Raw genomic sequence first — 25,055 nt, 5'->3', positions numbered from 1 at the left:
ATATTTGAATATCACAGGCTCATGCAATATCAATATTGATCAATAAAAGCCAATATTGTGGCAACAACTAACAATACATCGTGCAAAATGCAAAATACGCACCGAAGTATCAAAACTGTCATTTTTCAAACTGTTAAAAGACCCTTTCTTTAAGCTATGCACCTGCCTACATTTGTGGGAAGTGCACCTAAAACTGGCACTTCTAAGTTGCTCTAAAAAACCAATCAACTAATTGACACCTACAATAAAATGTAATAATTGATTGGTTAAATTTTTAGGAAATAAACATTACAAAGAGAGCTGCTCACTCCCGAAAGCTACACCACACAGCAGATTCTGAAGGAATTGACGTGGACACTTATTCGGTTTGTCAGGGCATCTATGGATGCCACATCACTTTGACAAGACACCAAAGTGTTTTGACAGGCTTTTCTGAATCTGCATGCCACCATATTAAAGACAGGCATTTTATCATCCAGCTATAAACATGCATTTTTCATTGCCGGGGGGGCTCGTCTGGTGTTTTAAATGGCTAGATCACACAGGTGGTCTTTGTGCTAAAAATCAAAGGCTTGCAGCACAGAGGGATGGGGGAGAGCACAACACGTTGACAGACTGGCATCCCACTGGGCATCAGAAGAGCAGGCAGCCGATTCAAGCCCTGCAGTTCAGCTGTGGCGCAAACACTGCCAGTGGGAAGAGGCCATCCCACCCAGCACGCCAAGCTGCAGCCTCCACTCTGAGGCTACGCTACAGAGGAGCTCTCACCATCAATAACACTGCTAAAGGAACACAGACATCATATTAAAGATGCCCAACTGAGTGTCTGTCCATCAGGAGAGAAAAGGCACTACAGAGAATAAAAGGCGTCTTACGGGTTCTGCGTACTTACGTGTGAAGTGTCAGTAACTGTACATTCACTTGCTGATGGAGAAGCTGAGCCTGGCATGCACCTGAATTGTACTAGATCAAAGAGGAATTTGCATGTGTGAAGTTTGTGTTCATTTCCACACATGATCAGGGGCACAGACTGGCATTTGGGATGGTTAATGGTTTTAACGACACCGATTCAACTATTACGACCATGTACATCTTTCTTCTTTCTGTGGAGCGATACTGAAGAACAACCCTCAAGAACCTTTCAACAGATCATTTGTTGAGGAACTACTCTGTAAATTAGATGTCACAGTGTGAAGAACCTTCATACAGTTTAAATGAACTTCACATTATATAAAGGTTCTACATGTGTGTAAAGGCTCCTCCTAGAACCATAAGCCAAAGGCACAAACCATTTAAGAACCTGTTTTTGAAAGTGTACAGTATTGTGCTCCTAACAATCGTACAAGAACTGGCAGAACACCGAAACTGTCACCATCAGTGGAAGGAAGGGAAATATGAAATAGACAAAAAGAAGGAAGCCGCTGGTGCTTCCTTAATGGACTGTAATGGACTGACCACCTCAGAACCCAGACCTCAACATTACTGAATAAATTTGGGATTACTTGGATTGGGAGAAACAGAAAATGCAACCAACTTCTAAGACTGAACTTTGGAGGGGTGGAAAAATATCCCTGCAGATTTCTTTAAAAAACTGAAAGCAAGTCTCCTGAAAAGAATAGGAGCTGTAGTGTGAACACACTAATATTAAATATAGTTGTTGAGGCTTGTGTGTAATTTTACATCAAATACATGTTTTAAGTTTTTTCCCCTGATGCTAAACAAAAAAAGAATAACTTGCAATTAACAGGCATTTTAAGTTAAATAAAAAATTAAATTAAAAAATAAAAACATAAAAAATAAACAAATAGTGGTTTCAGACTGTCACAGTACTATATTTATTTGAATAATTGTTGATTTTTTTGATGAGAGGTTCACTGAAATCAATACTATAACAATATAGCATATACTACACTGTCAAATAATAATAAGAATGTGCATTAGAGCTTTTTCAGTATATTGTAACATACATTCATACATTACATTCCTTGTAAACACACATCTCTCAGTGTCGGGTCTTTGAAAATATGAGCTTGTCCAATTGCTGAAGCTAGTTAGGCCAGTTCTTTTCAGTCCTTGGCCAGGGAACATTTTTTGCACATTTTTTGTGCTTCACCTGCTTTAATTATCAACTATCAAGTCCTTCATGAGTTGAGTCAGGTAGAGTGGAACAGGGCTAGAAAAAGCAAGTTCCTCCATTAAAAAGTAAAAATGGGCTTAACTGGATAAATGGCATGCTTTATTAGTCTTTCCATCAGTGTCCCTTTGTCTAAGTAGATCTCTTTTTTCCTATTCAAGGCTGACTGAAACAAATAAGCATTTGTTTAGTCTAGAGATTTCCATATCACAGTCAGAGGGCACAATAGTTCTTGCCCACATTATCACATGGCTGTTTAGTCACACATGGCTCAGGTCAGTGCTTTGCTGAAATGATCATACGGGTACCAAGCTTCAGTGCCAAGATGCCACCCTTATGGCTTCTTCGCCAGGTTCTGTGAATGAGCATATATTGAAATGACAATTACGGTTTTACCAGCTGTGCTTCAATCTTAAAGAATAAACATGTTCACAGTCATCCAGTCAATTGCCCCTGGTTCTTCAAACATTCATGTACACTACATTCTGCCTGTTTGCCTCCAGTCCTTGTCAGAAAGTTTCACTCCCCCACAGTCAGCAGAACTTTTGGAAAGAGAAATGTGGCTGAAAGTCATTGCGCTTCAAGGCAGAGATGCTCAGTTGTGTCATTTCTCCACAGCTGTGCTGGACATGTCTAGAGGAGTAAGTGGAGAAAATCAAGTTGCCTACTTTCTTACTACTGGTCTAGCCTTGGTAGAATGGATTCTTATTTCTGAAAGAATGTGAAGACTATAATTAGGCGCCATTCTTTTCCCTTATCCACATATAATTGAATTCTATTTTGGGAAAGGCTTCATTGCTGGCAGGCATACCTTGGCATGTTGTGTTCAACCAAAACTGAAAGGTGCTTTCATGTCAGCCAAAGCTACTTGTACCAACTTGTAGGCCTACACATCAGCTTGCCAAGTCCGCAGAGTAAAACAATCAAGACTGAAGCTTTTGGAGAAAAAACACGGCCATGGTTTTTTATTTTTCTTTTTTTTTTAGTTAAAAAGTGCAAGAAGCGTGAAAGTTTGCCAGAGGGCATGCTTTGCATTGAAGAGAGTCTGAAAGATTTGTTAAAGAGAGAGAGAGAGAGAGAGAGAGAGAGAGAGAGAGAGAACGAATGAACGAACGAACGAACGAACAAACGAACGAACATGTGAGAAAGGGAGGACGGGAAAAGGAGGGGAGCACTCCAGTTTTCTAAAACATTCGCCCATGACCGCTAGCTGAACCTCCACACACAGTCTCAGTGGGTGGAAACTACACTCCTCCATTTGAGAATGCTAGAACAGGGTTGGAAGAGAGTTCAGCAGTGACATTTTCAAAGAGCGAGTTCAGACGGAGGAGACGGAAGAACAGTAGAAGGAAGGAAGAGACAAGAGCAACCTGAATATGATGAGAAAAACCTGATTCTGAGCTTCCTGTCAACACCATCCCACCTCATACAATCTTTAACAACCGAGCGTTCATTAATCATAAACACAGTAGTTCTTAGAAATAGGGCCAGCGGATTGGTGTTCTGCTTCTAGACCTCTGGCTGAGCTGGGTGGAGATCAGCAGTAATGGCTAGGTTAGTGACAGAGCACACTGACAGGCACTGTGTCTCTGATCTTCATCAATAATTCACACTGAATCCTCAGGCTGTTTTCACAGCAGACTGCAACACAGAACCAAGCCATTACTGCTTTTTCAAGTAAACTGTTATACTTTTCAGAAAGTTTATATATATATTTTTATTTATTTATTTATTTTTTTTTATAAGATCGTACAGGCTACCTTAAAATATCAAAGTATCTTGGTGATTAAATACTGTTTTTTTTTTTATTTAGCTACCAAGAAGGATACTGTATCCCAATGTGTGCTTCCAGGCTAGTCAATCCAATGTGTAATTATGGCACTGAATTGCTGAATCAATCAACTATAGAACTTAATGTGATTTTTTTGGGTCTGCCTTATTGATCTGTGGGGACATGCTGATTGTCCGATAAAAATACAGCTTTGTTCGCATTCTCTGAAACAGAACTCCAGCGCTCCTGTAAGGTCTCAAGCTGTGAAACTGTACAGACTTATTATAGAATAATGACTCTCACTCACAGAAATGTGACCCAGAAATTTACTGACAAATTCCCAGATTTGCCTGCATATGGAAAAATGCTTTGTGCTGCTTTGGTTACAATGCCTTACTGATCCATGCACCAAATGCTGCTTCAGTGCATCAGCCATTATGGCCGACACTCATTTCATATTTGCAAAAGCAGAACTTGATACAGCTGAAACTTTCTGTGGAAAATCTCTCTTGTACTAAATGTAGAAAATTATAAAAATGATTAAATAAACAAACTTCTGTAAGGAAACTTCAGTAAACCCTTCTAGAAGATATTAGAGCACTGCATATTTGTAAAACTACAAGGAAGTTGTGGGCAAAATATTAGGCAGCCGCTTTCCCTAAGATCATGTAAAAATCACAATTTGTTCAAATTCACTTTGGAGAGAGAAAAACACTAAACGAAAGTCCTACACATAAAAAGGGCCTCAAGAGGAAAGATATTCTAATGAACCAAATCAGCTCCATTAAAATGGCAAATTTAGAACAGAGACTGGAATTACTGTGTCTGAGTCTGACATAAGCAACAAAAGTGCTCTAGTTGAAGACATTAGCAGTGGGAATAAGAAATGGGTAACAATCCCGACTCCAGTCTATTCATTCATCAAGGCCCTTTGTTTATAGTGCACCAGGCACTTCCCCCTGCTTGAGATGTAAAGCTGTGAGACAGGGAGCTGGAGGTTATGGGGCTGCTGGAGACAGTCACTGAATACGCTCATCACTACAGCAACAGCAGGAGAAAGTAGGCCTATCCAAAAGTGCCCAGGCCATGGACACAATAAACACCTTTTAGCACCAAATTTATCACTGCTTTCACCAAGAAACCGACTGACTCTATATGGCTATAGAGTAACTTGCTGCAGTTGTCTAGTTCAGCGGTTCCCAGTCTTGTCCTGGAGTTTTCTTGCTTTACATATCAACCTCAAATCAGGACAGGCTTGGTAATTAACTGATTAGTTGTACTAAGTTACTGGAGTGAGAAAACGTGCAGGACGTGATACTCCTGGACTGGGACTGGGAACCACTGGTCTAGCCCAGTGCTGACAACAGTAGTAATAGTGAAACTGAAAGAGCAACTCACATATGTCCATTCCCTGAAGGTGGGCTCCGGTGCAGTTTCACGCTCAGGTGGCATCGGCGCCCTGATGACTTGAGCCCACACCGCTGCCAAGCACATCGCTTTACCACATGCTTTCCGTCAGCCCATCCACTGCTCATGCTCTAGCACACTCAGGCTATGTGGCCATCCTCTGCCGCTGCTCTCACCAATGCTGCTCTCAGTGTGATTAGGGAGGCGGACTCTGTGACTCCCCCTACCACCCAGCCCCCCACCCGCATCACAGAGACAGACGCTCTTGCAGACAAGAATACTGAAAAGCCAGCTAGAGGGCTGGTGCTTAGTACCATGAGCTACACCTACAGTTCATACCAGACACAATCAAGGTGAGCAATGCGGGAAACGTGAGGCGTAAAATGCATGAGTGCATTGCAATGCATCAATCTGAAGGTGAATCAAATGCATTGATTTTGGAATGTTGGAATTGAGTAGAATTATCATCATTTTAAGCAATGTATGTGCTTTTTTGCCAAGATAAAGTTCTCAGGCTATTCTCTACATCAACACCCTGACCTCAATTAAGCATGGTGTATTAATTTTACTGTCTATATTCCACCATTTTGTAAATAGTTGCTGCAGTCACATGGAAGAAAGAAGCCACATGTATTTGGCCTGTTTTAAAAATAATTCTAAACTGTAATATTTAATCTTATCAAATCATGACGAAACTTGAAATTTCACAATGCACTGAATCATTCCAACAAGAACTGTAATGGAACTCAATCATTGTGAGGTCAGAGATTTACCCCGTTGGAGAGAAATGGGGTAGGTAACCTTGAGGTGACCCCACTGTCTGGCCCCTTTCAGGCTGCAGCCGTCTAGCTTGCATCATGGCAGGGATCATCAGGGGAATGGGTGTGGGGCGCAACCCCCTAAAAAGCAGTAGCAACCAGCCATAACAAAATATGGATCTATTAAATAAAAGGATGTTTCTCAGAATTTCTTCTTCACCAGTATATTCTCTTAGCACAGAACTGAAGTCTTTCATGTTAGTGTTAATGCTCCATGTCCCCCTTCACCCAATCCCAGATGTCAGAATGAAATTTAAACGATTAAACCCTTCTCTTCTGCCCACTCAGCTACCAATTCATCCCAGTAGGAGACAAGCTGACATTTATCTGTCTGACGTCTTGTCTGGGAGTCATGTCCCCTGCCAACACACACACGCACACACGAACCAGACATGGGGGTAGACAAAGAGGGAGGGGGAGAGGTAGGGGTCAGGACTCGGGGTTTGAATGGGTGTCTGAAGCAACATCCCAAGGGACGCTAGTGTTGGACACACTATGCATGTTAATGTTATTGTGGCTGGTTTTGACAGTCCCTGTAGAATTCATGGTACACATTTAAATATCCGTAGGCAAAACCTCCAGTGCTGCCTTTTATAAATTTGTAGAGATATCTGTGCTTCATTTGTGCATACCAAAAGAGTAAATTAAAGAAATCATATCATTTAGAGTAGGAGCATGTGAAGTGTCCATATTCATTTGAGCCACTTACTATTTGACATATTTGACTAGCTAGTATGGAAATCATTTGACATGTCTAAACTGGAGTTTCCAGCTAGAGCTTCAAGAGTTCACTGTGCTCTGAACATGCAGTCACGCCTGTTCCCCGTAGAACATTTACAAAGCAAAAGTCCAATTCACAATACCCCAAATCTTATTTTATGCCGTACCGCACTCTGCAAACTGCAGCAAAGGACGTTTATATTCAAAACAATCTAAAATCAAGACTGATATGTCCAAATTCCTGTGTATTCCTTTCTTGTGATAATATTGCTCACAGCTATGTTGGTCAGCTAAATGGCTGAATACATGGAAAGAGGGCTCAGAGAACTGAAGTGTTTTAGAGAGCATCCTATTCAGAGTAGTGCTGCTGCAGCCTGGAGCAAAGCCTAGCAATCCCGCCTGCTCCATGGAGGCTGAAACACAGATGCCTTGGCGTTCAGACTTTTCTCTGGAGATTAGTCAGGTATATGCAAAAAAATGAAGAAGTTGATGTACATATGCAAACTGTGAACAAATGGCATATAAAGCCCTTTTGTCGGTGTTAGTATAAGATGGCCTGAGAGAGCAATGCTTCAGCTACAGCGGGGAAGGGCAGACAGGGCCATCCCACTGATAAGCTGCAATTTTAATGTGGGAGAGGCCAGCTTAAGCACTCTCCATTACCTGACTCATCTACCACCAAAGCCAGCATGCTGTGGCATATTATCTTCATACTCATCCCAGGAGAACGTGTGTGTGTGTGTGTGTGTGTGTGTGGGGATTGCCATCTGTAGGGTAGGAACGTGACGTCTGCGGATTTGTGCTGCAGTGTGTGTGTGTGTGTGTGTGTGTGTGTGTATAGATAATCACCAGGTATTGAGTTTTGCCCCCCCCCCTCCCCTCCTGTAGCCTGCTGAGCATCGTAATGGCCCGTCTGCCCAGTAGGGTGAGGTAATGTCTAGGTTTAATGCCAACCTCCCTCACCAGCACACAGTGGACACACTCACACACACACGTGCGTGCAAGGGCACTACAGGAAGAACAGCAGGCACAGCAACTCCCGAAATGGCTGCTGTTGTGACTCCTAACGATTATGACAACATTATTAGCCTTTCACTAACGAGCCACATGGCAGACTCTTCCTTCTGCCCCTCCACACTATGCTGTAATGCTGTAACGCCAGACAGACAACACCGGCGCAGTGTATCTCTACAAAGAACCACCTCTCTGCTTCCAAAAAACATCCAATCAGCTTAAAACACTGACGTACTGATACAAAACAACGACAACTGCTACCAAGGATTTACAACTGGTTTCTAAATAGTTTATTAATGGTTATAAATTAGGTCTTAAATACCATCTTAAATACCTCATTATTAAGCAGGTATAAGACAAACAAAAAGGGCAATGGTGACCTGTTGCTTCCCAAATTGTGAGCCCAGATTGATCTATACTGTTAAACTTGCACTGATAAGACAGTCCTTCAGTCGGCATTATTCATGTTAGCTTAATCAGATAAGTTACTACCATTTGGCTTATATTAAAATACGGAATGATTAAATTCACATTCCAAGTTCTTTGTGCATACCGAAGGAGTAAATAAGGGAAATCATATAATTTAAATTAGGATAGCAGTAAAGGTAAATACTGTTTACCGTGACATTTTTAGCATATTATCTATTATGCAAATAAAGAAATTCTTATTTCTGCTCTATTACTGCGAATTCTGTGGGCCTGTACTAAGTGTAACTCACTTATTGAAGATGACAAAGTATGACTATTGTACATAAATATTTTGCAACTCACAAATGGCAGGTGAAAAGACTTGCCAAAGGACTCTTATTGTGGCGTTCCAGGTTGAATAGGTAATCGATAAGCCTGTCACAATAATGAATTTTTAACAGACTGATTAAATGCCATATCAATGTGTATATATATATATATATATATATATATATGTGTATGTGTGTGTGTGTGTGTGTGTGTGTGTGTAACAGCCAACAACTTTGGAAAATAACTGCAGTCTTCTTAAATACCTGTGATCAGCTCAAAAACTTGTCATAATTGTGACACGCCTAGCAATCAAAACTCCAATCTTCTGCGAGTAGAACAGTGGTGTTATCCACCATGCTATCCATTTGAGTAAGTAAAAAGAATAGTATGTCCGTCTAATGGGCATCAGTGCACATGTAAGCCAAAAATAAGGAGCCAAATTATCAGTTGTAATAATCAGCTGTAATTGATTATAATATGATAATAAATAACTTTCCAATAAAGTAGTAAATAATGCAGGGATAACAATCTCTGCACCTCTACAAAACATGCACAAATCTTTCTGCTCTAGTCAGCTGGATGATGCACTATGTGGCAAAGATGAGAGCCAGACAGTAGCTTCAATTTATAGGCAATGGCACAGATTAGATTTACAGTACCACAGAATGCACCACAGGGAATGAGCCCTCCTGTCTGGAGAGAACGCTTCAAAAACCAGTCTGTCGTTTCATAAAACTGCAGTGACACGATCCAACGCTGACAGATATAAACTGGGATGTGGCGCTTCACTCAAATGTTTTCCTGCTGTTCATGCAGGACGGGACCAGAGTCAGCTCTATTCGATTCCAGGTTGAGACTGTTTTGTTTCTACAGTATAATCAAATTTAGTATGTCTGATATGGAGAGAAAAACAGTGTGAGCAATACAGAGAGCAAGACAGAACTGGATCTTCAGCAGCAGCAGTCACATCTTAATGGCATGTGGCCAGCTCTCCTGCTGTCTGCTGTGCCATTTTTTAAATAAACCTGTCAGCGGCTACATGCCGATAGTGTCGGACCCACACTGACCGCAGTGACACAAGGGGCAACAAGATGAACATATTCACAAATTATATCTACACAAGAGACATTAAGGTGACCACACAGCATAGCACAATACAGAATAATGCAATTTCAATTCAATACAAATTTGATTGTGTTTTACGCACTTTGTGGTGATAAAAAGGTCCAAATTCATACAGTTACAAAATAAAAAGAAATTCCACTAGATATGACATCCAACATCTCACCTACATTAAGCAGTCAATTTAATTATTTAGCTCTATCCACTGCAAGAGAGCCATACCTTACCACAGAGAGTGTCAGAGAAAGGAGCCTAGTGGACATTCTTACTCCTTTAAGGACTTTCTTCTCAACAGACTGTCTTGCTGCTTGTTAAAAAGCTTTTTCTTGCCACAATATCATAAATGAAACCACCTTCAATGTTACGCAGGCTACTGTGGAAAACATCCTATTAATATGTACCCCATACACATACTACTGTAAGGTTTTACTCAATATTCTAATATTTATTTTTAAATATAACACTTATTAACTCTAATGCCGAGGCAAAAGAGCAGATGATTCTAAATTTTATTTCACATACTCTTTTCCTTTGGTAATGTGATTTTCCTGTGTTTTGAACAGTTATTTTGAGGAAGCAAACAAATGCATAAGAATGTACTTTAACACTTCAGTCACCTTTTATTGTTACTCTGATGAAAATCAAATGACAATAATAATAAATATATTAACAAGCATTTTCATTTTATGTGCTCACACTCAAACATAGCGCATCCAACAATAAAAGCACTACGCTTCTTTATGAAGTGGCAGAAACCATGTTAGAAAGAAGAGATCCAATTCTGAATGCTGATACCCTTTACTATGCTCAGTGTAGACATGCATGGACTCCAGCAGCAGATTTGAGTGAGATAAAAGGAACAGTGCCAACACCTTTGAATGTGCCCCCTATGATACATTAGGTAATAGAGTTAATAGAAAATTCTACTTATTTCTTTATAGCTAGATCAACAACCTCAGGAGCCTGTTTTTTCTCTCATCACCACTAATTGCTTCCATCTACTCACTTGAGAGAACAGAGTCAGCAGGCTGGAGCTCATCTGGAACTTGTTCTAATCTCTCCGCTGGAGCTTTAGAATTTAGTGAACATCAACAATTATTGCCTATGGCAGTCAATCATAGTCAGTGATGGATGATGAAGTCCACCCAATTGTAAGTATTTAAATATAATTTGAAAACAAGTATTTCATATTGAGTAAGGGATGCATCGAAACTGGTCTCAGCCCGGTACCGTGCTCATTTTCTCGTACCCAACTTTATAAAAAAGGCACTGATACCAAAGTCCGATACCAGCTGATACTGAGTGTACACCTCCGTGCTAATGAACAAATGACTCAAGCTGGCAGTGAAGGAGGGTCTGCTCACAAAGAGAAGGGTTACTAACACCGTGGAGCTCGGACACAAAGTCAATGGTCATTTTAAACATTCCACCTTGTCAAAGTCCCACTGGTAATCCACTGTGCGATTTTAGTCCATTTTAAGCACATGCAAACACAATCACACCCACTTTCGCAATGTGGGTGGAGACACGTTGGCTAACAAAACAAAGGCAAAAAAAGTTGAAATGTGCTTCCAAAGTATAGAATAGTGAAGTATAAATGTTAACACATTTACTTTTTTAAACTGTCTTTGTACATCACCTTCTGGTTTTAGTAGTCAGCAGCACTGCTATAGCTTAGTTTCTCAGTGTGTTTGCTCAGTACTTGATGTGCAGCATGTTATTTTAAGCAAAACAGCTTTAGTTAAAATTGTCTGTAGACAGAGCTGTCAGTAGCAGCTGCTTTTCATATAGCATGTCAATCAGATCTAGTGTTTTCATACATTGTGAGCTATTAAATCATAGGTTTTGTCCGTGCACGATGGTCTATTCAAACCTGTAGCGCACAGTGTATGTCTGGCTTTAGAAGACATTCAACTACAGCTCAACCATCCAATCAAAACAAGATGCAAAACTCCACAACTGAGCTCCTCGGATGCATTAAGCTCAGATGTGATTCCTGCTGTCACTGTTTTGCTGAAAGGGACAGATGAGAAGCATGATAAAATTATAAAACACACGTTTTTTTACAGCTGTACAGAAGCGTGTTTCTGACATGGAACAAAACCCTCTCTTCTCTACTGCAGCGTTACTCAATTCAAGGTAACTAGCAAAGCTAGATTTTAATGATTTAACTGTTAAGGTAGACTGCACTCATTTTAACTAACACAAAGTAACTAACAAACAGCATTTAGTATACAGCACATAGTATGAATACATATATATAATAAGTAGTATAAACATACTACACTTCATAGATGGATTACAGCATAAACTTCAGGAATGGCCCAATCTTGTTTTTTGGTCTACAGAAATCAAGAAACAAAGGACTTTAATTAGATGGGGTTTAACATATCCGATACCTGATCCATTAAAACATGCCTAGATCGGCTCATACTTGACATTCATACTTGAGCTGCTAGTTAAAATATTGGTTATTGATATCAGCATGACCCTCAAAAATGTGTTAACTGCAATTATTTTACAAGCCCAGAAATTCTATATTTGCCCTGAGAATTAATGTTATGCGTGATCAGCCTAAAAGAGTGGTGTGTTAGATCTTTAACGCCAGTATCAGACCTAACTTTACTCAGCTGAGTAGGGGAATCTTGCTCTCCGTCTCTATCTCTCTGCCTGTGTGGAAAACCAACACTGACCTACTTTTCTGGACCCAAAGCACAACCAGTGGTGAGCACAGAGAATAAAGTTTTGGCAAATCTGCTGACACACACACGCACAGCACACAGGCAATGCCAAGAACTTTGTTGTAGCTTAAAAAAATAATTAAAAAATGAATATTCGACCTGTGTCCATATTTGGGCACTTTTTATAGCTGTTAGCTTCCCTTAATGAAAAATATTCTTTCTGCCAAAGAAACAAAAAAATTAACCTAATTTATTCAGAGAAGAGAAGAGGCTGAACCTGGCTGGCCAGCCATGACCAGTCAGGCGTGCTGAGGGGGGCAGGCTCAACACAGCCACTGGAGACTAAACCCAGACTTCAGGCCAGTAAAACTGCTCAACTGCAGAAACACTCGACAGCTCCCTGTAGTGCTTCAGCAACCTTTCCAGCCTGAAGACTCACCTGTAACGGATTACACAAAAACTAACTTTCAAACTCAAAGCTTACTGAGAGGATCCCACCTCAGTTGCACCCTGCATGATTAATTAAGAATTTAAGTAGGGGATGTATAGATTTACTATTTCTTGTTTAGCTGAATGTTCATTAAAACTGAAATTTTAGCTAGAAGACAGTGGGTTTTCTACAGCTATCCTACTTTGTTTTACCTCCTGTAGTGAGCCACAGTGAGTGGAATTCTAAAAACACTCATGCAGAGCAGAGCCCTCCCTACATCAGCGTTGCAGAAACACCAAGAAACATGAAATGAACCAACAGACTGTAAGAAAATCAGGCTGTAGATGTGGGGGCACAGTTAGGGAGGGGGAACCACAAGCAGGTGCAAACTGAGTGACAGCACTCCCCATTTTACAACACAAAAAAGTTCATACACTTCTGCACTCCCTTGATGGTACTGATGGAAATGCCAACATTAGATATATATCAGCAGAAGATACTTAATAAATTCTAAATTGTGAGCACTCTCAAAGAGAGCTAGACGATGCATTGAATATTTATGATATATTTGCAATTGTTACATTGTTATATGTGGAATATCGCAGTGATCTTCATGTGCGCATTAAGCATGTTTTATGCATGCACTTGAAACCCACCCACCTACAACTGCATTCCCCGCAGTACAAAAGAAAACAATGTTTGTTCATACTTCATACTTCATTTTTTGAAGAACAGACCACGACTATTTCTAAAGAGCTTTTTCCCCCCTTTTTAAACTGTATTTTAGTTCTTTCTAAAAGTTAACAACAATTTGTTTACTTCCATGTCTCATTACATTTAGTAGTTGTTGCCTTTATTAAGCTGGTTTGTCCATAAACGGCTCTTGTGACTGAAAAAAACTCCTCTTAGCCATACAGAAATGTAACAAGTCCCAATGACTGAAAAATATTGATACACATTTCTACCCAATGCTTAATCATACTGCTCAGTCCTACTCACAAACCATTTTCACACTTTCACAGTAATTCCTATCAGCAAAACAGAGAACTGACAAAAAAAAAAAATAATAATAAGGCAGGTATCTGTATATCTTCCAAAAGTAATACAGCTAGCTAGTTAACTTCTACTGCATCTTCAGATAAAACATTTTTTGCTGTGTAGTCGTGATGTGTCAAGCTCAGGGCAAAGATATAACCACTGGAGAGGGCAAAAGGTGTCATTTCTTTAATTCCGCAAATGTTTGCGAAAGAAATAAAGACAGACTGTTAATTATGAAACCCATGTAGAGTAACAACTGCCAATGGATAACTGGGAGCAGCACAGCAGCACTGACAAAATTCAGCATCCCAGTATTTCCTAAATATATCACAATCATGCAGTATGTGGATATTTAAGTTTGCATTAATAAAGGCAATGGAACCCATGATTTGTTTTGTCCCATTTTCTTCTCTTCCATTTATAACAATGAAGCTTTTCATACAGAATTGTAAACATGAACACCTTCACAACATGGACGCTGGTATTTTAAGGAACGGAATGTTTTTATGGACATAATTCTCATTATCTATCGATAGCTTTAACACTGAAAGTCATAGTATAACGCCCAAATCTACTAGGAACTGCATATGAACATGACAGACCACATTCAGTGGTAAAGAAGAAAGATTTGACCAGTGCAACAGACCACAGGGAGTCACTAGGCACCTCAAGAGTGCAAAAACCCAGCGGAGAGACATGAGCCATTAACATTTTAGCAACTTCAAACTGTTTACTGGTGATGAGAGGGGAAAAGTGTGCAAAGAATGTGTGTTGGGGTGAGAGGAGGTGTTCAGTGGGCAGATGATGAGACTGCTAACCATGGTAACACAGGCAGCTTAGTAGATGCAAGACGGATTAAAACGTGCTGCCAATAATACAGAAAGAGATGGAGAGTGAGACTCAGTAATTGGGTGATGAAAATGAACAAAAAGTGGCAAACAGCCACTGTGCCACAAATTTCTTCATTCTGTGCTATATATCAAAAGCTGTTAGACCCAATCAATACTTTATGAAAACCCCAGAATGACAAAACATTTCCAAGTGATGTTAGGTAACAGTTATGTTCCAAACTTGGTGCAAAATTGGTGCTGAGCTGAGGGAGCTGTCTATGGGCTGGAACTCAATCACCTGCTGCAGACCACAGAATGGGCCTCCACCAGCATACTAATGCTAACAGCTGGGTCCTTTTAGACTGGCCACATCATCTGCATCTCAGCTCCTAATTGGCCAGTTCGATGGTAAAGCTGGGGCTTTTCAGTACAGGTTACTATAGGGTAGTCTATTCACTACTGTATCTCTTATTCCAGGCTTACTCACACCAACATACAGACACACTGGGACAATACTCAGACAAACGGCTGGACTTCAAACAGACTGCCTTCATGTTCATTTCCTCTCTGTGTGGCCTCCCCCCTTCCCTCTTTCTCTTTTCTTGTTTTTCACTGGGTTTCGTTCTGGCCTTTGAGGCAAAAAAAAGGAGAGTAATGCCTAAGACTAGTCCATTTATTGCCATGCTTTCTTCTTTTTCCTTCCCCCCTTCTCTCTCGCTCTCCTACTCTTTGAGGGGAAAAATTGAGAGAAGAGAGCTGTCAGTTTCCCACCTTTAATGGTCCCAGTTGCATCATTAGCCACCATACTCACACAGGGTCAAACATACTGTGGAAAGAAACAAGGAGGGAAAGATGAAGCTTTTGGGGAGGGGGGCGTCTTTCGTAGTGGGTGGCTTACAGGACAAAATGACAAAGAGATTGGTGAAGAAAGGAGCCCAGCAGACCTCTGTGATAAACAACCCAAGACCCCCCTGCGCTTCCTCTGTCAGGTGACACTTTCCAATATCCATCCATAATGATGCTGACAGTAAGCATCTACTGAAAACCACAGCAGAAACATCTTGAACAAGCTGCGCTAATGGGACGACGATGTGTGAGGTACACAGATTAAAGACAGGGACGCAAAGAATGACCAGACGCTGAAACGTGAGATCTTTTACACCAAAAGCATTTTCCCCACTTACTACTAGTGCTGGATCCTGAATTTTTATTCTCAAAAGGTAACAACTGAATCAGTAGTATCAAATCTAACAACAAGCCTGTTTTTTTCAGTCATAAGTTGGAGTGCAAAAGCTGAAAAGAAGGCAAAGGATTTTGCATTCCACACTGCTATATTACAATATTTTCATTATTATTTGACAGAAAAAAGTGCATGAAATGTCTGCAACATACAAGACAAGCTAGCTTCAGCAGTTCATGGTTGCATGGCGACAACAGCCACAAGAAGCCATGTGTTACAGTGATTGATTTTACCACAGGTAAGGGTGTTTTAGGCACTCTGCTTCCTGGTGTGCCCAATATCACCCCTTACCCATGATATAATTACAGTAACACTTGGCCTTTCATAACTTATTGTTTTATTATAAATGTTTAAGTTATATTATTCTTTCTAGTTACATTATTCAATATAAATAAAGCTGACAAATCAATGGCTCAGTGAAAAATGCTCCAAAAAACCATATAGTATTTTAAATATCACCTGAGTGACACACAAAGCAGCAAGCAGACAGAACTGCAGAAACATGTCACAGCCAAAGAGGTTCAAACTCTGGCTGTACTTTTCAAAACTAGATGATAAAAGTGCCAGCAAATTCATTAATTGCATTAAACCAAGTGAAACGTATGATAATACACCGAATTAATCTCAGTCAAGAGAACTGAAGTGTTTTTGAATGCATGAGAAATTATTTGGCTCTCTACAGTGATCATCAGTTTCCTGAGCATAACATACCACGGCCACAACAGAGCAAGAGATATTTTCAGCAAAGATACATCAGTAGCAGTCAGTCAGTACTTCTTCAGTACTTACCTCTGCAAGATATACAAATATTTAGCTACTTTGTCAGTTCTCTATTTTCATGATTGTAATTACTCCAGATGTGTGAAAAAGAGGTTGCGAGCCCTCATAATTTGGAACAGATGATATTTCTTTTTCTGCTGCTCTGGGTGTAGCATTGGCACCGGAAGATGAAATACAGATATTTAAATATTTTAGTTTGTTTTTCCATGATTAATGCTTAGATTTTGTTTTCAAGAATTCTAAGGCTAAACACGTAATAGTTACAGGTGATGTACATTCTAAAGCAGGCTATTTTAAAAATCACGGGAAAATTCAAGGTACCGATAATTGTATCAAAACATCTGAAGTGATTCCTCACCAAGCTCGTTCATCACCAAGCTCAAAGACGGCAGCAAACACTATTGACAAAAACATCACAGAAGCGTCCCACCTGAATTCAATGCACATAAATACATTAGGCCACTCAATTTTCAGTTGGTTAGTTGATATGTAAATCACTCATGTCCAAGTCTGGAATGCCTTCAAAAAGCCACCACAACTTCCAAGTCATCAGCCATCCTCCAAGAGCTGAATTACTTTTTTTTCCCCTATTGAACATCAAAGAGACAATGACCAATAAAGAGAATTGAGGAGATCACAAGAAAAGGTGCTTCAAACGTCTCTAAAACATGAAAATACATGAAAAGTGACAAAACAAGTGATTCATTCAAGCCACATTTTTCACTAGTCACAAAAAAAAGCTTTCAAAAGACATTTTTTTTCACATTCAACTCCTTGTCTTTCCAGTCCAGCATTCCAGGGAGCAAAACAACTCCATCAGCCACGTCCTCTTCTCTCTCTCCAGGAACTTCAATGCCCCCGTGCCTGACTTTGCCTCCCTGAGAGTAATGTTGACTGCATAGAGAAGAGGTGACGTCGGTTTGGCAATGAGAATGTTAGCATGAGAATGCAGTGGGCTGCACTGGGCTCAGATTAGCAGGAGATGATGAGGATTACGCATGGAAATCCCAAACTCAAACAAACTGCCGGTGCTCTTCACTCCAGACAAGACTCAATCAAAGCCAATGAACGTGACCTGGCTGACCCTCTGACCCTGATCAACCTGTTTAAAAACTCTTGCGGAGAAAGGAAAGATTGGCAAGGGAGGATAAGAGAGAGGGAGGCAGGGAGGAAGGGTCAAAAGGAAAGAGAAAGCAGGCAAGAGAGAGAGCGCAAGAAGGAGTGAGTGGAGAAGAACAGTGCAGAGAAATTCTATCCCAAAAAAAGAGGAAAGCAAATGGTGGGCTGGATAAGAATAAAAAGGCAGTTCAGCATGCAAAACAGAGTAAAACTGTGCTCTTGAGTGTCCCAGCCTGTACATTTATATTTGTTTTCATCTACTCTAACACACCTGATTCAACTAACCACCATGATCTAGCTGCTTCATATCGAGGGGGAAAAAAGCAGGTGCACAGCAGGGCAGGTTCGAGACTGTGATGCGTGCCAATAAGAACACAACAGCCAGCAAGAAGATGGAGGAGCCAAGGATACTGATGTATGGGCGCCTGTGCACTTAGAGTTTACAGCCAGTAATGATAGAAGAGGTGACGACGGTTTGGCAACGAGAACTTTAGCATCATTAATGTTATTTCAGCATAATGTAATTATGATGTTAACTGTTATTCAGAATACTTTCAAATGTGAAATGGTGCAGGAATGTCCCAACCCAGATTTCTTTAAAATAGTAGTGATGGAAACCATGGGTCAAAATGTCCACAATGCAAATATAATTTTATTTACAATCCAAAATGATCAGTAACCCTACACGTCTGAGGTTTTATGCTTATAATGATAAATCAGGGGTGATTCAAAACAAACAAACAAAAACTTTTGTATTTTCTTTACCTCAACACCCTACATGTGTCTTGCCACCATGAAAGTATTAAAACAAACGTGGTTTAAACCAAAACGTTACCTCAAATCATTCGTAAAACAATGTCTAAGGCATTACACAATGTACAGTTACCATTTCATGTAATGGCTTTCTGGAAGTAGCTTTTATAAGCAATAAACACTCGGGACATCTTTTCCTATCACCATCTCTGTGAACAATTCAGACTTGCCAAGTTAATTGTGCAGAAAGTATGAAGACTCTGAAGAATCCCCTTTCAAGTAGAGAAACTCCAACTTTCTTAATCTTAGCATTAGTGTTTTAAATATTTCGCTCAAAAAACAAGACAACGAATTTGTGGAGAGGAGATTTGGCTTTTGCATGGTTATATTGCTGTTAAATCAACAAAGGCAACTATTTAGTGGTTGTGATGTTTTGCAGTACAGGAGTGAGTGAGCGGCATCTACAGCCTACAGTGGGTGTGAGCGCTCAGGACACGAAAATTTCTCATTTTCAGTGCTTCCCTGGTAGGCCTCCCTGTTAGGAAGCTCAGAAGCCACTTGAAGACAGAAGCACATATGCTCAGTTCACTGGGTTCATTGACCAGCTTACTGGGAATTGCTGTAATGCTGGCAAAGCTATAGCCAATGAACCGCATCCTGGCATAAATGTTCCTTTTCTTCCATGGATGAAGGGCAGAGAGAAGAGCTGGACAGGCTGCAGTGCACACAGATATGTTTGTGCAGGGAGTCCAAAGAATCAGGAACGGTGCTATTGATGTGTGCCATTCAAGTACTTCATAACCACAAAAGTGAGTGGCACCGGTTGGTAGTCATCTTAAGATTTCTTTGGCAGTGGCACAATGGTGGTCCTTTTGAAGCACAGTGGGACAATGAATGAAGTCAGTGAGTAGTTGGAAATGTCTGAAAACAGCTGCTCTGCATAGGTTCTGAAAATAGTCTGGCACAGCAGCTTCACAAGCTTCCCCTTAAAGTTCTTCTTTCGGTTCTCTCTATTTTTCAGCCAGCAAACATCCCTTGCATGAAATCGACATAAACCTTGAAGAGATATGGAGGATATGAAAGTGTATTAGATGCAAGCGATTTGTAGAAATGAAAAAAGTGCAGTGGCAGACAGGCAGACAGACAAAAAGAGAGGCAGACAGACAGGAAAGGAGAAAACGTTAGTAGACGTTACATAGAGTGCACCGCGCCTGTTACTGAGGCACTGTGCTCTAAGAGTGTCCAGCTGGCCAGTTCTAGAGGAACAAGCTCCTCCGTCTCTCTACCACCCTGGAGAGCCATTAAAACATGCTTCAAAGTGTGCCACTCTCAGGCCCCTTCTGAGGAATGAGGCTCTAAGGATTTCTCTAGAAAAGAGTGAGGCAGCTTTTTAACACTGACCTGAGATCAGCTTCGCAGCTTCTGGTGCAGGACAAAAGCTGTCATGTTTATTCAGTGCCACTCAGATAGTCTACTTAAAATAATCCTCTAAATCACACGGACAAAGAGACTGATCTGAAAGCAGTGCAAGATAGAACAACAGAAGCCCATATCTGCATATGAATGCCCAATAGCCTGTAGTTCTGCATGGGGGGACTGAGGGGGCCTTAATCACTGAGTTCCCCCATCAGTCCACCCAAGTCCCCCTATGGAGAAGCCCCACAACGAAACAACCCTGTCTGGGCACGCGGAGGTGAAAAAGCTTCTTAAACCATGGTGGCCCTCCGGAGCTGGGGTCCTCTTCGCTTAAAGCCACGGGTGACCGTAGCCCAGGGGAGCCCATGCCTGTCTCCTGCCGAGTCTTTCAGCTCGGACACTTGAACACACTCGTTTTACGCTTCATTGACTGGAGAGTCACACTGGAGAACATGCAGAGCAGCTGCAGACCGGCCCTGCCGTTTGATCCAAACAGGACGATGGCTTTCAGGCCCATTAACCTCGTAGTGGCCAAACGCAGTCATGGTCCACAGCAACACACTTCATCCACACAAACGGCAGTTATGGAGGTCTGAGCTGAGCAGACAGACAGAAGGAAATGGAGAACCGGCTTCTTTTTTTCAGGTCAAATATCCACTACTAGACCCTTAAGAAAGAGATCCTTTGATCCTTCAAGGGTTCTTTAGTTAAGACAATCACCAACACACACACACCCACACACATCCAGCCACACACACAACAATATGAGAACTCAAAAATATTTGAGGGCTTGAAATGGTTTCTTTTTATGGTTCCTTTTATGGTTCATTAAAAAGCCTTTTTTAAAAACTCCAAAATGGTTGTGCTGTTTATCCAAGTCACAGAACATTTTGATAGTGTATAGAACCTCTTTGCAAAGAGTGTAGTTAAAAGCAGAAGCCTACCTAAAACTAATCGCACAAAAAATTAAATAGGTCTAAAACAATGGGCCTAACCCTGATCAAAAATCGACAATGATCTAACATTTCACAAAGAAACAGTGATTGATTTTTTTTTCCAGCTGTCCTACACTGGTCAGCACAGGAAATCATCTTAGAATGACCAACAATTCTCTGGATTTCATAGGCACATTCTGTACATACTGTAAAAGTGGTAAAAATGTTTATATTAATGGTTTATTTATGATTAGCTGTTTTGTCCTATTGAATCTAACGTCCAATGTTTTTTCCTCATTAACTTGTAGCTTTTTAGGTTTCATTAAGAAGCATAAACAAATAGGCAAAAGTCCAAATGGCTGAATGAACAGACAGACAGACAGACAGACAGACAGATAGACTTTCCGCCTAGAACAAAAACTTTTTGTTCTTGTGTGTTATTCTAACAGTTAAGTCCGAGTCAACCTGAAGACTTTAAGGGGACAAGACCAGGTCAAAGCTGAAACTGGGGTGGGGCAGTGGGGGCTGACAAAAAATGCATGAGCAAGAGGAAGCAGAAGAGAAAGACAAAAGAAACAGGAATCCAATTAAAGACCAGTTTAAGAGAAAAACGGAAGGAAGGACAAACAGGGAGATGACTGGACTATAGTTACAATAACCCTGTGCACTGCTGTTGCAAATGGAAAGATGACTCGATTAGATGCTAGAAACATCCCTGGTCACCTTCTGTCTTTTTTCCATTCATTGAGACATTTGTTCTGGAGCAGTTTCTTTTTGGTAAAGAAAACATTGCCAGCATGCAGACGGCCAATTGTTTCTACTTAAATCAGCCCCTAGCAACAACTACTGTGGTGATCTAGTTTTCGTATGTTCCTATATGACACACCATGAAGGAATCAGACCAAGTACTGTTCCTTTTCAAACAATGGGGTTTAATTCAAGGTTGTTCAGCCACAGCTACGGCTCAGTTCCTAGAAAAGTGAATCATTATGGTAACTTGCACTTCACATTCATTTGTTAGTTTAAGAAAAATATTGTTCTTCACCAAATACATCACATACAACTTTTGTGTAAAGCAATAACACTTGCTTATAACAGAATGTTTTTTGTCCATATTAACTATCAAACTTTGCATTCTTTATGCAATATTTTTCAATTGAAACAAACATCAAACAAAGACTATCCTACACAGACTTCAATTTCCTATTATGCTTAAAATCTTAAATTAGGTACATCTTAATCTGTGCAACTTTCACTGTAATAGTTGACAAGCATCAAGAAAGCTGAACATCTCCTTCACTGATATTTTCATTAATCATTTTAACAGGTTGACAGAATTTCTGTCAGTGAGCGAATTTTCTGTGTTTCTGAGAAAAGAAAGCTCAGTCTGAGGTGACCTTGTACTTTTAAGAATGAGCATATATGGCGAGGCCAGTAACCTCTGAGCAATGTTGAGCTTACTTTAGGACACACCTCTCTAGTGCATAGATAAGTATACTGCTTTTAAGGTTTTTTTTTATTATTTTTCTCCTCCACTCTCCTTCCCATTCTCTTGGTGTCCTTAAACTGGTGGTAACAAAGGGCTAGTGCACATCAAAGCGAACTGGCTGGCTGCCACTGCCTCTGCCTGCTGTCCTTCACCCAGTCTATTGATGTAGCTGAGCTGGAAAAACACACTCTCTCTCTCTTCTCTGCATTTAAGAACAAGAAGGGAAGGGGACAGAGAGCCTCATCTGAACACTGAGCTTCATCCCAACACATAGAACCGCAAATGGCTACAGGGCCACAGTGTATATAGCATCCTGATGAGATGCAAACTAATGAGTAGCAAAGGCATTAAGGGGTCATACGACTTACATACCTGGAAAACAAGGCAAGAACCAGAACAAAACAGCAAAGCAGATATGAAAGAGGGTGACGAGCAACAGAAAATAAAGACAAAGAGAGCCACTCACAGTAGAGGATGGCAGGCGGAGGGTGCTGGGTGGACACGGGGCAGTTCTCCTCATCACTGTTGTCTCCACAGTGGTTGAGCTGATCACAGACCAGCGAGCCGAGGTCCAGACACCGACCATTAGTGCACAGGAACTTGCACTCTGAAGAGGGAGAACGAAGAGCATGGTTAAAACCTACTGCATCAAATTTAAAACTTGTTAGAATTAAATGTGTCTTGACTGGAGTTGCCCTTCAACCGAACACTTAACAAGATCTAAATCACTTTGGGTGGCAAATAAATGATTATTTCTATTATCTGTTGACTATTATTTGATTCATAGACTAATCAAATCATTATGCCTTCAGCCATTTTGTCACCTTTGCTCAACCACAGTGTCACAAGCATGTAAAGTTTTGTCTGTGGACACAAATTTCTTCTTTTATGGTGCAATGAAACAATAGAAACCATAATGCAATCTAACGGAATGCCTATGTGTATCCTACAAACACAGGGTGCTGTTGCTTTTTTTAAGTATATGACTCATTATTTTTTTTCCTTAACCAATGTCCCTGACAACCCGAGATGTTCACAAGTTGTATCATGTGAGTCCGAGCCGAGTCCTGAGTCCCTGGGGTGCAAGTCCGAGTCATGTCTCGAGTCTTCATTAGAAAATTTTTGTCTCTGTATAAGCTGCAGGCACTGCATTGTACAGAAGTACACCCCTACAAAAAATCTGTCAGGTTTGATGCAGCTTCAAATAAAAAGCCTTTGACTACAGAAAAACTTCATTCTGAAGGACCGAATTGAAAAAGTGTTGAAAGTTCAACAGAAAAAGGTAAACCAACTTGAAACTGTTAGCTAGGCTGTAGCTAGCATAATAGCTAAACTAGTTTTTTTTATTAAGTTTAAAAAAGAATGTGATGTGTTTCAAGGATTGATAACCAATTCGAGTTAATATGCTTCCTTCCTTTAACAGCACATACTGCATATAGCAGTTCAATCCATCTATCAGACCGAAGATTCTTCTATAATGGAAGGCTTGTTTTTTTGAAATGATGTTGAACATAATGCTGCTGCAAACTGTGGGAGAGCAAAGTGTCTCTGTAAGACTGTGTGCGAGGTAAGTTCCACTGGGGGTGGAAAGTACAAATAAATTAAAAGGCAAAGGTTATGTGAAATGCTGACTTCCCTATTGTGGTGCTGTGAATCAAAATCACACAAATAAAGCTACAGGAGGAGGACTGCTCATAATGTATACCTCACCTAAAGCTCCCTCTATATGTAACCACAACATTCATCTTTTCTGAAATGAGCAGTGTTCACCACAGAAGGCTGTTTATAATCTGCCTGACCCCAGCTCCAGGGACAAGCTCCTAATGACACGGCCCTTTTCTCCTCCACATAACACAACAGCTTGTTCTTCACTCGTCTAGACAGAGGGAGGAAAGAAAACAGAGGTCCTATTTAGAGACCAAAGCAGCATGACCATTCCCCATGGCAATGCCTCTCTGTCCGGATGCCTGCTTGTCCATCAGTCCGTGCGTTTGAGGGAATGTCTACTGAAGCGCCAGTGCTCTGCTCAGTCACTCCCCACCTGCCTGGGCTTCTCCCTCACATGCTTTGCTGCTCTGTAAAATTCATTTTTTCTCTCCGTCTCTTTCGATCAGCTTTACCTTTTTGCCTACTTTACTTGCTCTCCCTACATGCTGGCTGGGGCAACAATCAGAAAAATCCTAGCTCTACAGCTCACAGGAATCGTCAGGCATTGTTTCTTGTTCGAGTCCAGAAACTTTCAACACATAGCCATATGTGAAAGTTTTGACACCCCTAGTCAAATCTGTTGGTAGATTCTTTAAAGTGACAGTAAGTTCCCACAGAGGACACACATCTGCACATTTTAATGCACAACTACAGTTTATTTCCTGCATTTGAAATATTTAGGGAAAAAAAAACACACAAACAAATTCGGTCTGTGAAAAACTTTTTTTTATGACTGATATTATTCTCAAATAAAAGACTGAGAAGCATATCAGCGAAAGACTTTTAAATTTCAACACACTGTTTTGAACATTCATTTGTGGATTTTTAATGCCGTACTGAAATTGTTACACCCATAATAAGCAGAATTTATATATTCACTGATTATGAATCTCCAAGGACATCTGAAAGCAGT

General features: G+C 40.6%; 1 protein-coding gene across 2 annotated transcripts in view; it reads right to left on the bottom strand.

Moving 5' to 3' along the window:
* Positions 1–25,055, bottom strand: part of ldlrad4b (low density lipoprotein receptor class A domain containing 4b) — a 72,861-nt gene that overhangs the window by 11,976 nt on the left and 35,830 nt on the right. Inside the window, exon 3 of one of the 2 annotated variants that reach the window (XM_036583929.1) lies at positions 22,902–23,042. In XM_036583929.1, coding sequence (XP_036439822.1) covers positions 22,902–23,042 — 141 coding nt within the window. Of the gene's footprint in view, positions 1–5,303; positions 7,635–22,901; positions 23,043–25,055 lie in introns of those variants that run through there. The other variant, XM_036583940.1, reaches the window with a different exon arrangement.

This window comes from Colossoma macropomum, unplaced genomic scaffold, assembly GCF_904425465.1.
Source record: "Colossoma macropomum unplaced genomic scaffold, Colossoma_macropomum, whole genome shotgun sequence".
Taxonomy (NCBI): Eukaryota; Metazoa; Chordata; class Actinopteri; order Characiformes; family Serrasalmidae; genus Colossoma; species Colossoma macropomum.
This window is presented reverse-complemented; position numbering and strand designations above follow the sequence as displayed.